At 37.5% G+C, this 12,862-nt stretch overlaps 1 protein-coding gene across 4 annotated transcripts in view; it reads left to right on the top strand.

Annotated features, from left to right (window-relative positions):
* The window catches only part of METTL8 (methyltransferase 8, tRNA N3-cytidine), a 99,340-nt gene that overhangs the window by 38,832 nt on the left and 47,646 nt on the right, over positions 1-12,862 (top strand). For all 4 annotated transcript variants that reach the window (XR_013763000.1, XM_079135057.1, XM_079135056.1 and 1 more), the window contains exon 3: positions 2,183-2,337. Coding sequence is in view for 3 of the 4 variants with exons in the window: in XM_079135057.1 (XP_078991183.1) it covers positions 2,195-2,337 (143 nt within the window). In the remaining variant the exon portion in view is untranslated. The remainder of the gene's footprint in view (positions 1-2,182; positions 2,338-12,862) is intronic.

The following is a 12,862-nucleotide window of genomic DNA, read 5'->3' as shown; positions in this document are numbered from 1 at the left end:
CTCTATAGGCTAGCAGCCTGCAAGGCACACACTTCTCTGACATTTTCTTGAATTTCCTAATATCCAGTCTGGTTTTATTTATCTATTTATTTAGGCTCTGTCTACAGAGGTTCTTGATCATTTATAGTGAGGAATAATTCTTGCCTTTTTTTTCTCTCTTTTCCTCTTTCATGTATATAGATAAGTATCACATGATTATATGAAGGATTAAAATTTCATTTCAATTTGGCTTTCCTGCATGGGAAACATTTACATCGTTTTAGCCTTGTAAGCATGAATTGCCTTTCTTTCTAGGTGTAATCAGTTTCTACTCTTCAGCATACAGAACATTTTATGAATAATATTCAGTACAGAAAGAGATATAAAAATAATTTTGTAGGCAGGGTTTTGTGAGTAGAACACTGGCTAGCAAAAAGAACAAAGGCACATCAGGGTAAAGGTATACTAGGTGGAGCATTTATTTCATTTGCTCCACCAAAGAGCTTGCATTTAGTAGAGAAGGAAAAATAAACAAGAAACAAGCAACTGCACCAGCTACTGAATGCTTCATTTCTCATCACTGTTGGTCACATGTGAACAGAACTATTGCAGTTGTTTTGGTATGTATGACTAAGCTCCCCACCCTGCCATTCTTTTTATCCAAAAGAGAAATCCTGAATTTTATGTTTAAAAGCACAATGAAATGTTTTTGATATTCTGCTGTTCATTTTGGAATTCACAATCTTAAAGCCCATTCATTTTCAGTAAGGTGGTAAAGGATGTATAATACATTGCATTTTTATGCCTAATAGCACCTCCAATAGCCCTTAATGCATATTATGTACACACACCTTTCAGCATCTGTTTCTACCTGACAGCTTACAGCATTAGGCTGAATATTGTGATGAACAACTTGAAATGCTGAACAGTATTACAATAGATTCTTATTGGGAAAAGAAAGCTCTTGTAGAGTTCCCTGCTACCATCACCTGCATGCTGGGGATTTAACCCAGGAGTGCTGTATCACTGAGCTACATCCCCAGCATTTTTTTTTTTTTTTTTTTGAGATAGGATCTTGGAAAATTACCCATGCTGGCCTCAAATTTGCTGTCCTGCTGCTTCAGCCTCCAGATTCACTGTGCCACTGTGATACACTTTTTACAGTGTCTTTTATTTTTTTTCCCCTTGAAAAAAAAAAAATGGAAAAAAAAACCAAAAAACACCAGCCGGGAGCAGTGGTACACACCTGTAATCCCAGCAGCTCAGGAGGCTGAGGCAGGAGGATTGAGAGTTCAAAGCCAGCCTCAGCAATAGGGAGGCACTGAGCAACTCAGTGAGACCCTGTCTCTAAAGAAAATATAAAACAGGGCTGGTGATGTGGCTCAGTGGTTGAGCGCCCTTGAGTTCAATTCCTGGTACCCCTAAAACAAAAAACAAACAACCAACCAAAAGAAACCACCAAACTTTTCTATAAAGATTTTAAAGTGATATGTTTACCAGTACATAATTAAGATGTCATAGTCTTTAGTCTTCCAAAATTGGGATGAATTTGGGTAATCAACTAGACAGTTCTCTTGGGTGAGGATTAAAGCATTCATTTTATACAGGGAAATCATTATGCAACCATATTACTGACTATTCTTTAAAAATATATGTACATAGAATTATTAATATTAAGAATTGCTAGGATCCTGTCTTAATATAGTATTTATTTATTTGAATAATTTTCTTATATTACTCAGTTCAGTATGAAGAATGAGATTTAATAAAGGCTTGTTTTTTTTATTCTGCTACTACATTTGGGGTTTTTGGTCTTGGTCCTGAAATATCTCCTAGAAATATGTTTCCTAGAATTCCCAAAACAAAATAATAAAATCTTTTTTTTAACTGTCTTTTGTATGTAAAATTCAGATTTGGGGCTTGTTTTATTTGGCCACATGTTAAAAATTAAGTAAGCACATACCCAAAAAAACAAAGTTGGTGGAAGCTGTAGTTTATGAAAAATTCCAGCCAATATTGTCCACCCAAATGTTCCTTTCCCTTCTATTATCCTGAGAATAATTCAGAAGAGACACTATCATACCCGTCTTTCATTTTAAAATGTTTGGTTTCCATGTCCTTTCTGAGGTCGTAAACCTTTTGGAACCACTTTTGAGTAATATACCATTTATTCCATACTGACTAATTATTTGTGACTTTGCAGGTTCTACTGAGGATGAATGTGATTTGGAGAAATTACATTTGCTGCCTAAGACTAGGGAAGGTGCCACACAGATGCCACAGTGGTTCCCACCCAGTGGCCCCTCTGGGATCAAGGATTTTAACTGACCCAGCGAAAGTTTTTGAGCACAATATGTGGTGAGTTTTCTTTTTTAGGTCTGATGTTATGTATGCTTAGTAAATATCACCAGTGATACTGTTTCCATTTAGTACCAAGAAAGGATTTTTAAAGCTAATGTCCAAATTTAGGTTATAGAGAAAAGCCAGGGTGTAACCAGTCCTGACTTATGTGTTGCTAGTTCTGAATTGCTTTGCAAATGGAATTGGAAAATTGGAACTTCCCTAGTGCTTTAAGCAGGTTTTGAATTCTTGTCAGCCCTCCCTGTTTGCCTGACCCTGATTTGCCAGTGGAGGCTGGGTGGGAGGCTCTTTTCTAGGCGGACCCTCCTCTCACCCCACAGGCTCTTCATCTTTACAAATTATTATCAATTAGCAAATTGTGCATTCAGTACCTGCTGCTTACTGAGCATCAGGGGGAACGTATTGGTACGACACCAGTCCCTGCTTTCAGGGAATCCACACTATTTGGGAAAATAGGTAGATAGATATATATAGGAAAAGCTGATAATCAACAATACAAAACAGTAAATTATAAAGGCCCAGTGAATGGCATAGAGGATATAAGCCTATGAAGAACAAATGAGTAAAGTAAAACCACTTGTGTATGGGCATAGTCAAGAAGGCTTCTTAAAGTGAGCAGAACTAAAATTAGGAATATTTATTCTGCCTCCTGTACCTGACACAGCACCTAACATGGAAACATTTGTTGAATAATGATTTGAATAGGTAGAGTTGGATTAAAGGCATTCTGAGTGAGTAGAAAGTCATAAAACAGAGATGAGGAAGTACAAGGCATTTTCAGGAGACAACAGGACAGCTTGGCTTAAGAAAAAAAAAAAAAAGCACATCTAGAAGACTATTGAAAGATAAGATTGGAATGATACGGGCCAGGTGTTTGGATGGGAGCAAGATTATGCATAGTCCTCAATTCATAGCGGAAGTACAAGGTGCTATAGAGCCACCAAGGAGAAGTGATTATATATATATTCGGTAGACAGATCAGCAGGGATAACTTGAAGTGGGAGAGGGCCAATGAGAGATAGGTAGTGAAGGAGAATAAATAGAATTTGATACTTGTTCAAAATAAAGGAAAAGGAAAAATTTGAAGTTTTGAACTTAGGTCAATGATAGGAAAATCAAGAGATAAATTGATTTTTTTATTTTGGACAGGAGATGATGGATTTAGATGTAAACATTCAAATAGGCTTTGAGAAAAGGACAATCAGGTAAAAAATGTCCAGAATACAGAGACTGCTGCTGGGAAGAGGGAGAAAAAGTGTCACGGCTGAAAATGTAAAGTTGAAAGTGATAGCTACAGACAAAATTTGTCATCAAACTGGTCTCTGGAGCTGGTCTATAGGACTGGGAAAGTGATTTTTGGACTACTTAAATGTTTTTTATTGCAACAGAATATCAGCTTTAAAAGGAAATTCATTGATCTTTTATTAATTAGTCATGTACTGTGCAATATGATAGCCACTAACCATGTATGGTTATAGAGCACTTGAAAATGTTTGTCTGAATCAAGATGGGCTGAAAGAGTTTGAAAACTTAGTATAAAAAAAAGGTAAAATATTCAATTTTTGTATTGAATTCCATGTTGAATGAAATTTTGCATATATAAATTAAATAAAATACATTATTAAAATTAATTTTACCTCTTTTTAACATGGCTACTAGAAACTTAAATTCTATGTGTGGCTCATAATTTACTTTTTTGAAATTAAAAAGAATAAATTAAATCATTTTGACTATCATTACCAGTATGGACAATTACTGTAGGCTGTGAGAGAAAATAGACCCTTTGCCTGGCAATGAAATTTCCAGAGGAACTTTCGGTCCTAGCCAAGATCCTCATTCACAAGGTTAGTTTTGTTTTTGTTTTTGTTTTTTTTCTGCTTCATTAGAGCTTAATGGTTTAGTTGTCTATGTTCTCTTGTCCCATCTGCTGCTACCACCAGCTCTTTCGCCTGAAATTTTTGCTTACTGATTTAAATTCTGTCTTGTCAACTCTCAGGAAAGCAAGGGTTCTTTAGTTGAGTGCTTCTCAAACACTGAGGGTTAGCTTTGAGCTGACTGCACACAAGAATCCCTGGGAGAGTACCATTTCATTAGGCCTAGAGATATGGACTAGGGATTTTAATTTGAAAAGTAATTGTTGAGCAGCCATGTTTAGGAACCCTTGATCCAGTCTAGTGACTTTCAGACTCACCCTTTTCCTTCCCTCCCTCCCTCCCTTTCTCCCTGCCTCCTTCCTTCCTTCCTTCCTTCCTTCCTTCCTTCCTTCCTTCCTTCCTTCCTTCTATTGAACCCAAGGCACTCTATCACTGAGCTACATCCTTACTTTTATTTTTTATTTTGATACACGGTCTGGCCAAATTGCCCAGACTGTCCTTAAACTTGCAACCCTTCTGTCTCAGCCTCCTGAGTAACTGGGATGTGCCACCGCCTGGCTCACACTTTTCTTTAGCAGCAGAACTTTTTCAAGTGAAGTTTTTACATGACATCTCAATATTTAAAAGGTAAATGCAAACCTCCTCTGAATGAAGCACACGGAAGCCTGGGACATCAGCAGCTCCCCTTCATATTCCTCTCCCACTTTCTAATACTCTGCCAGCCTGGAGGACCTTCAGAGGTCTGCTCTCACAGTTTGAAACCTAGAACTAGTCTAGACAGCCATCCTTCTCCATAGCATGCTCTCCAAGGGGTTATCCAGCCTGCACTTGGACACCACTAGTAACCCCCTCCCCCAGGAGAGATATAGTTAATGACAACAGTAAAAATGGCAGAAATAGCAGCTTCACATCATTTCCCCACACATCCTTATTTCCGCCCCCTCTTTTTTTGGCTTGAAGATTTGTTACAAAGATTTTTAAGTTTGTTTTCTCCTTCAAGTCCAAAATTCCGTCTAAAAGTTCTCATTTTCTTCTTCATAATTAAGAGTAACGTTTCCTCTCTTGCTGAGTTTGACTTTTTATAGAATGTTTCTGTGAAAGTACATATCAATTTTCTCGTACTGATATTGCTCTAAATTATCTAGAGTTCATTTTTCCCTTTATCTTCTACTTTGTATGACTGAATTACTCTATGTCCCCTTTTAAGTTTTTTCTTAACAAAAATATATCCCATTTTATTCAGCTTCTCATATTCTGAGACAAATTTGCCTCCCAGATTCTAGATATTTGTAACACTAAGTATTTATGTCTGCCCGTAGTCTTATTTTTTAATAATCTAGTGAAGTGAATTTCACATAACATAAAATTAACCATTTTAGAGTGAACAATTCTGTGGTGTTAGTTACATTCACAACTTTATACAACCAGCACCTCTAACTAGTTCCCAAACATTCCCATAATTCCAAAGTGAAACCCCTTATCCATGAATCACTTTATCCCCACCCGCTCACCCCCAGACTTCGGCAACCACTAATCTATGTTCTATCTGTATGGATTTGACTAGTCAGGATATTTCATATAATGGAATCATACAATATGTGACCTTTTCTATATGGCTTCTTTCACACTGCATAGTATCTTGGAGGTTCCTCTATCTTAGGGCATATTCTTTTCTTTATTCCTTTTTATGACTAAACAATGTTTCATTATTTGTATATACCACAGTTGTCTTATTCATTCAACTTTTGAAGAACATTTCACTGTTTCCACCTTTTGGCTCTTGTGAATAGTACCATCAACATGGGTGTACAAGTTTTGAATCCCTGCTTTCAACTGGGGAGGTATATACCTAGGAGTAGAATTGTGGGTCTTATGATGATCCTAAGTGTAAGTCTTTGAGCCATTGTCAAGCTTTTTTCCACAGCAGCTAGAAACAGCTGGACTATTTGTTTTACATTCTACCTTTATTCTTTTAGTTATACTTACTGTGTTTAATCATTTCTGGGGGACTATTGACCAGAAATGATATTCAAAATATTTTTGAGACATGACCCAAAGTCTGTCTCTATTAAGCAGCTTACACTGTTACTTGGAAAAATCATTCCCCATTCCACATTGTTCCTAGTGTAACTGTGTAGGAACTTTTCAAGGATCCCTGAAATTTGTAAGGAAGCAGCAAGCATTTGTGTTATCCTGTGAGTAAATTAGCTAGGCCTGTGGTATGATCCACAGTAAAAAAAAAAAAATACAGCTTACTTCATGAACCAGCACATGGAGACATAATATATTACACACACATAAAACAGGAATAAAAGTTGCCTGTACAGTTTTTACCATGTGAGAAGTGCACCCATGTTCCTGTTTGTTCTATTCTACAGTTTCCATTTTGTTCTCTTTTTACTTATTTGTAGATTAAGTTGATCTCATGAAAAGGTTATAACCTTTAGTTTAAAAAATATGAGCTAAGCCATTTTCTGTAGACCCAAGGTAAGACCTGGATGTTACAACATGATTTCTGTTGTATAAGTCATTTAAATAATGGGCTCTTTTTCAGAATCTCAATAAGGTTTAGATACTAAGAATTCTTTCATATTACATAATTTTCCTTTTATAATCATTGTATTTATCATCTGACTGCTCTTGCCCTATTTCATACAGCATAAATACTTTCTTTGACTTCCTCCATCATCACATTTGTCCTGAGAGGCAGTAGAGTACAAATGTTGAGAGGACAGACTTAATGGTTACCAGCTTTGGGGAAGCTTGGGAAGTTACTTAATCCTTCTCTCTGTCTCTCTGTCTCTCTCTCTCTCTCTCTCTCTCTCTGCCTCTCTCTCTCTCTCCCCCATCTCCCTCCCTCTCTCTCCCTTTCTCTCTCTCTCTCTCCCTCTCCCTCTGTTTCTCTTTCCCTCTCCCTCTCCCTCTCTCCCCCTCTCTCTCTCAATAACTTAATGAAGTGAAATTCACATAAGACAACCAATTCTGTGGTATTAATTACATTCCCAGAGTTACCTAACCCTGGGAAGTTACTTAATCCCTCTGTGACTTGGTTTCTTCTTCTCTAAGATGGGATAATAATAGTAATATCGACTTCATAGCATGTTGTTAGGATTAAAGTGATGATATTTAATATACAGTATCTATACATTGTAAATAAGCAACATACTGTATAAGAATTAGCTATCTTGTTATGATTACTATTTTCTAATGTGGACTTTGTTTTTCTTCATTATTAGACTGTATGATTATATAGAGAAGAGCTTAGCTTATATCTATTTCTTAGCTATAGTCTCCATAAAATGAGCACACATAAATATATTTGAGTAAGTGAATCAATATAGAGAAATATAAGATCTAGTTCCTGTCTACTGGAAGTTTACAATTAGACTAAAAATGAATACAGTGGGTAAACATGGACTTTGAATCCAAAATATCTGAATTTGAATCCTGTATCTGCCCCTGTCCATCTATATGAACTTGAACAAGCTCCTTCTTGGGGTTCTTGTGAGTATAAAGGAGATAATACATGTAAAGCTTGTCATAGTAATAAATGCTTACTAAAAGGCATGGTTCATATTATCATTATTAGGTGGAGAATTGAGATATATACTTATATATAAATAGAAAACATAGAGGAATATGCAGGATCATAATAAGTGATAAAGGCAGAAAAGACCCTAGGAATTCAGAATAGGAGGTTCCTGAGATGGGAATGAAAGAGCATATAGAATTTAACCTAAGCTTTGAAGAATGAGGAATACTTTAATGGTAAATCATTTTTTTGTTCAAGTGGTAGCATGGACATCTTGGATTTGGGAAAAAATATTATGAGGTATATTGTAAAGCATGCAAATAGACCTGCTCAGTTGGAATTTGGGTTTAATATTTTGAAACTGAATGAGTGATAAGATCAAAATATTTAGGAAAATTAATTTGGCACTGTTGTTCAGGATACTGCAAGTTAGCCATTGTGGTATATGGAGTGATATCCTTTATCTCCAGCATTTTTTGAATATTGATAGGTGCCGAGCCCTGGGCTAGGTTATGTGGAGTATACAAGAAAGGACTAAAAAAGGATCACTGCTCTGATCTATTTCAAAAATAAGCCAGAGCCTTCCAGGTAAAGAAGATGGGATGAATCTGAAAAGCAGAGTATTCCTACTTCAATAAAGTGAACAGGAATTAGTAAAAGCAAGCGAAACAACAAGCAACTCCCTGAAAAAGACCATACACATGGACAACTAGTATCCAAGGAAGGAAATTATAGATTCTTGTGTGGCTCCTCATCCCATCTGTATCCATCAAAAGTATTAACTAGAGAAGGAAGGTCAGCAGGTAAGTTATGAGACTTCTTCCTAAAACTCATTAGGTATCTGTGGCAACAGTTGAAAATGAACTCTTGGAAATAAATGCTCTTACCTATCACCACAGAATTTGAGATCTCAGCAAAGCAGAGAAAACTGGAGGGCCCATCATTTTCTGGGTCTCCATTTTGAATTGAGAGAACTAGCTGAAGCCCAAGGCAAACTCATTTAGATATAGAACACATCCTAACTAGGTAAGTGAAGCCTAGCACAAGACTTAATCATCCTTAGAAAAAAAGAAAGAAAGAAGAAAGGTAGAAATGAAAAAGAAAAGGCAGACTCCACTTTTTAGCCCTCAGAAGGCCGAGGTGAGACTTTCTGCATGCATCTAGGTACAGTTGACCTTAGCTGCCTTTGCTGGGCCATCCAAGTTCAACCCCAGAGATCAAAGTGGAATACCTAGGTTCACCTATGGAGAAGTTGGTGCCTCATCTGCCTGGTTCTCCAGCTCCAAAGCCTCAGTATGAAAAACAAAATTGGTATCACCAAGGCCAAGGTGACTGTAAGTATCTAAGGACTATAGTGAAATTGCATTCAGGACAGGCAGACCCCAGTTTAGGTGCTACCCTCTGCCTCTGCCCTGATCATCAATGCCCTCCAAAAACTACCCCAAAACAGAAAAAAATCAGAAAAACATTAAGCACAATGGAAATATCACTTCTAATGAGTTTGATATTATTCCCTGCTAGATAGGTCACTGAGTTTTAACCAGAGAGCTCCCTGAAACCATTAAAGAGATCCTAGAGACTGCCCGGTCTTGGGCTGCAGTGTTGAATGCTGCTGCCTTCATGACTTCATAAGTGACATCAATAGTGGTGCAATAGAATGCCCAGCTACTTAAGAAATATAAAGAAGGGGCAATCCAAGATGGTGGACTAGAGGGTGACTGCATCTCCTGTCGCTCCAGATCCCAGGATTCAAGAAGGGGAGGCATTGAGAGACTCAGACTAAAATAGAGCCTCGGGGTGAGACTCCCCCACCGGGTGAAGCTCGGCCTGGGCGGCAGGCCCAGATAGGGGCGGCTTCTCAGAGCAGGGAGGAAGAGCTAGAGTCTTTCCAGGTAGCCCTGCTCCCTCTGGTGGTGGGCTCCTCCCACACAGCCAGCTTCTCGGAGCAGGCCCCCCAGTGAGAGCCTTTCTGCACAGAACCAGCTCCAAGTCCCGGAGCCAGTGGCGAGCTCCGGCCTGCAGGCAGCTTCAGGAACCAGTATAGGGCAGCCAGAGACCTCCCCAAGCAACCCTGCTCCCTCAAGCAGCAGGCTCCTTTCACGGCCAGCTTCTCGGAGCAGACTGCCCAGTGAGAGCCTTTCCGCACAGAGCCAGCTCCAATTCCTGGAACCAGTAGCGGGCTGGGGCAGCTTTCTTTGGAAGCACTGCATTATCAAGTTCCTCCAAGACTTCAGGTTACTGAAGGCTGGGAGGTGATATACTGGAAATCTACAGGGACACTCTAAGCCAATACAGGAAATCTGCAATATCTCAGAGTCCCACTGACATCTGACCAACATGAGAAAACAAGGGAAGAAAATGTCCCAAACAAACCTAGATACTAGATCAATAAAACCCAATGACAGCACAGCACAAGAAATGTCAGAAAGGGAGTTCAGAATGTACATAATTAAAACAATCAGGGAAGTAAACGAGGAGATGAAAGAGCAAATGCAAGCATTAAATTATCGCACCAATCAACAGTTAAAACACCAAATACAGGAAGCAAGAGATCATTGCAATAAAGAGTTAGAGATACTGAAAAAAAAAACAAAAAACAGAAATCCTTGAAATGAAGGAAACAATAAACCAAGTTAAAACCTCCATAGAAAGCATAACCAATAGGATAGAACACCTGGAAGACAGAACCTCAGACACTGAAGACAAAATATTTAATTTGAAAACAAAGTTGACCAAACAGAGAAGATGGGAAGAAATCATGAACAGAATCTACAAGAATTATGGGATATCATGAAAAGGCCAACTTTAAGAATTATTGGGATTGAGGAAGGCTTAGAGAAACAAACCAAAGGAATGAACAATCTATTCAATGAAATAATATCAGAAAATTTCCCAAATCTGAAGAATGAAATGGAAAACCAGGTACAAGAGGCTTATAGGACTCCAAATATACAAAATTACAACAGACCCACACCAAGGCACATTATTATGAAAATACCTAACATACAAAATAAAGACAGAATTTTAAAGGCCGTGAGAGAAAAGAATCAAATTACATTCGGGGGAAACCAACAAGAATATCAGCAGATTTTTCAATCCAGACTCTAAAAGCTAGAAGGGCCTGGAACAACATTTACCAAGCCCTGAAAGAAAATGGATGCCAACCAAGAATCTTATACACAGCAAAACTTACTTTCAGATTTGACGATGAAATAAAATCCTTCCATGATAAACAAAAGCTAAAGGAATTTACAAAAAGAAAGCCGGCATTACAGAACATTCTCAGCAAAATATTCCATGAGGAAGAGATGAAAAACAACGATGCAAATCAGCAACGGGAGGAACTAGCCTAAAAGAATAGCCAAATAAAGGAGGAACCAAATCATGTCAAAAGACAAAAATGAGTTAAATGACTGGGAATACAAATCATATTACAATAATAACCCTGAAGGTTAATGGCCTGAATTCATCAATCAAAAACCATAGACTGGCAGATTGGATTAAAAAGAAAAATCCAACAATATGCTGCCTGCAAGAGACTCACCTCATAGAAAGAGATACCCATAGACTAAAGGTGAAAGGATGGGGAAAAAAAATATACCATGCACACGGACACAGCAAAAAAGCTGGAGTATCCATCCTCATTTCAGATAATGTGGACTTCAAGCCAAAGGTAGTCAGAAGGGATAAAGAAGGACATTACGTACTGCTTAAGGGAAGCATAAATCAGCAAGACATAACAATCATAAATATCTATGCCCTGAACATTGGCTCATCCATGTATGTCAAACAAATCCTTTTCAATTCCAGAAATCAAATAGACCACAACACAATAATACTAGGTGATTTTAACACACCTCTCTCACCACTGGATAGATCTTCCAAACAAAAATTGAATAAAGAAACCATAGATCTCAATAACACAATCAACAATTTAGACTTAACGGACATACATAGAATATACCATCCAACAAAGAACGAATACACTTTCTTCTCAGCAGCACATGGGTCCTTCTCTAAAATAGACTATATTTTATGCCACAAAGCTACTGTTAGCAAATACAAGAAGATAGAGATACTACCTTATGCTCTATCAGATCATAATGGATTGAAATTAGAAATAAATGACAGAATAAAAAACAGAAACTTCTTCAATACCTGGAGATTAAATAATACGCTATTATATGATGAATGGATAACAGAAGACATCAGGAGGGAAATTAAAAAATTCTTAGAAGTAAACGAGAACAAAGACACATCATATCAAAATCTCTGGGACACTATGAAAGCAGTACTTAGAGGAAGATTTATTTCATGGGGCGCATTCAACAAAAGAAGTAGAAATCAACAAATAAACGACTTAACACTACAGCTCAAAGCCCTAGAAAAAGAAGAGCAGACCAACACCAAAAGTAGTAGAAGACAGGAAATAGTTAAAATCAGAGCTGAAATCAACAAAACTGAAACAAAAGAAACAATCAGAAAAATTAACAAAATAAATAGTTGGTTCATTGAAAAAATAAACAAAATTGATAAACCCTTAGCCACACTAACAAGAGAAAGAGGGAGAAAACCCAAATTGCTAAAATTCTGAATGAACAAGGAAATATCACAACAGACATGAGTGAAATACAAAACATAATTAGAAGTTATTTTGAAAATCTATACTCCAACAAAACAGAAAACCTCGAAGACATCAACAAGTTTCTAGAGACATATGAATTGCCTAAACTGAACCAGGAGGACATACACAACTTAAATAAATCAATTTCAAGCAATGAATTAGAAGAGGTCATCAAAAGCCTACCAACAAAGAAAAGTCCGGGACCAGATGGGTTCTCAGCCAAGTTCTACAAAACCTTTAAATAAGAGCTCATTCCAATACTCCTCAAAGTATTCCATGAAATGGAAGGGGAGGGAACCCTCCCAAACTCATTCTATGAAGCCAATACCACCCTGATACCTAAACCAGACAGAGACACATCGAGGAAAGAAAATTTCAGACCAATATCCTTAATGAACATCGACGTAAAAATTCTCAACAAAATTTTAGCAAATCGCATACGAAAATATATTAAAAAGATAGTGCACCACGATCAAGTGGGTTTTATCCCAG

This window comes from Sciurus vulgaris (assembly GCF_902686455.1).
Source record: "Sciurus vulgaris genome assembly, chromosome: 3".
NCBI classification, from domain to species: Eukaryota; Metazoa; Chordata; class Mammalia; order Rodentia; family Sciuridae; genus Sciurus; species Sciurus vulgaris.
This window is presented reverse-complemented; position numbering and strand designations above follow the sequence as displayed.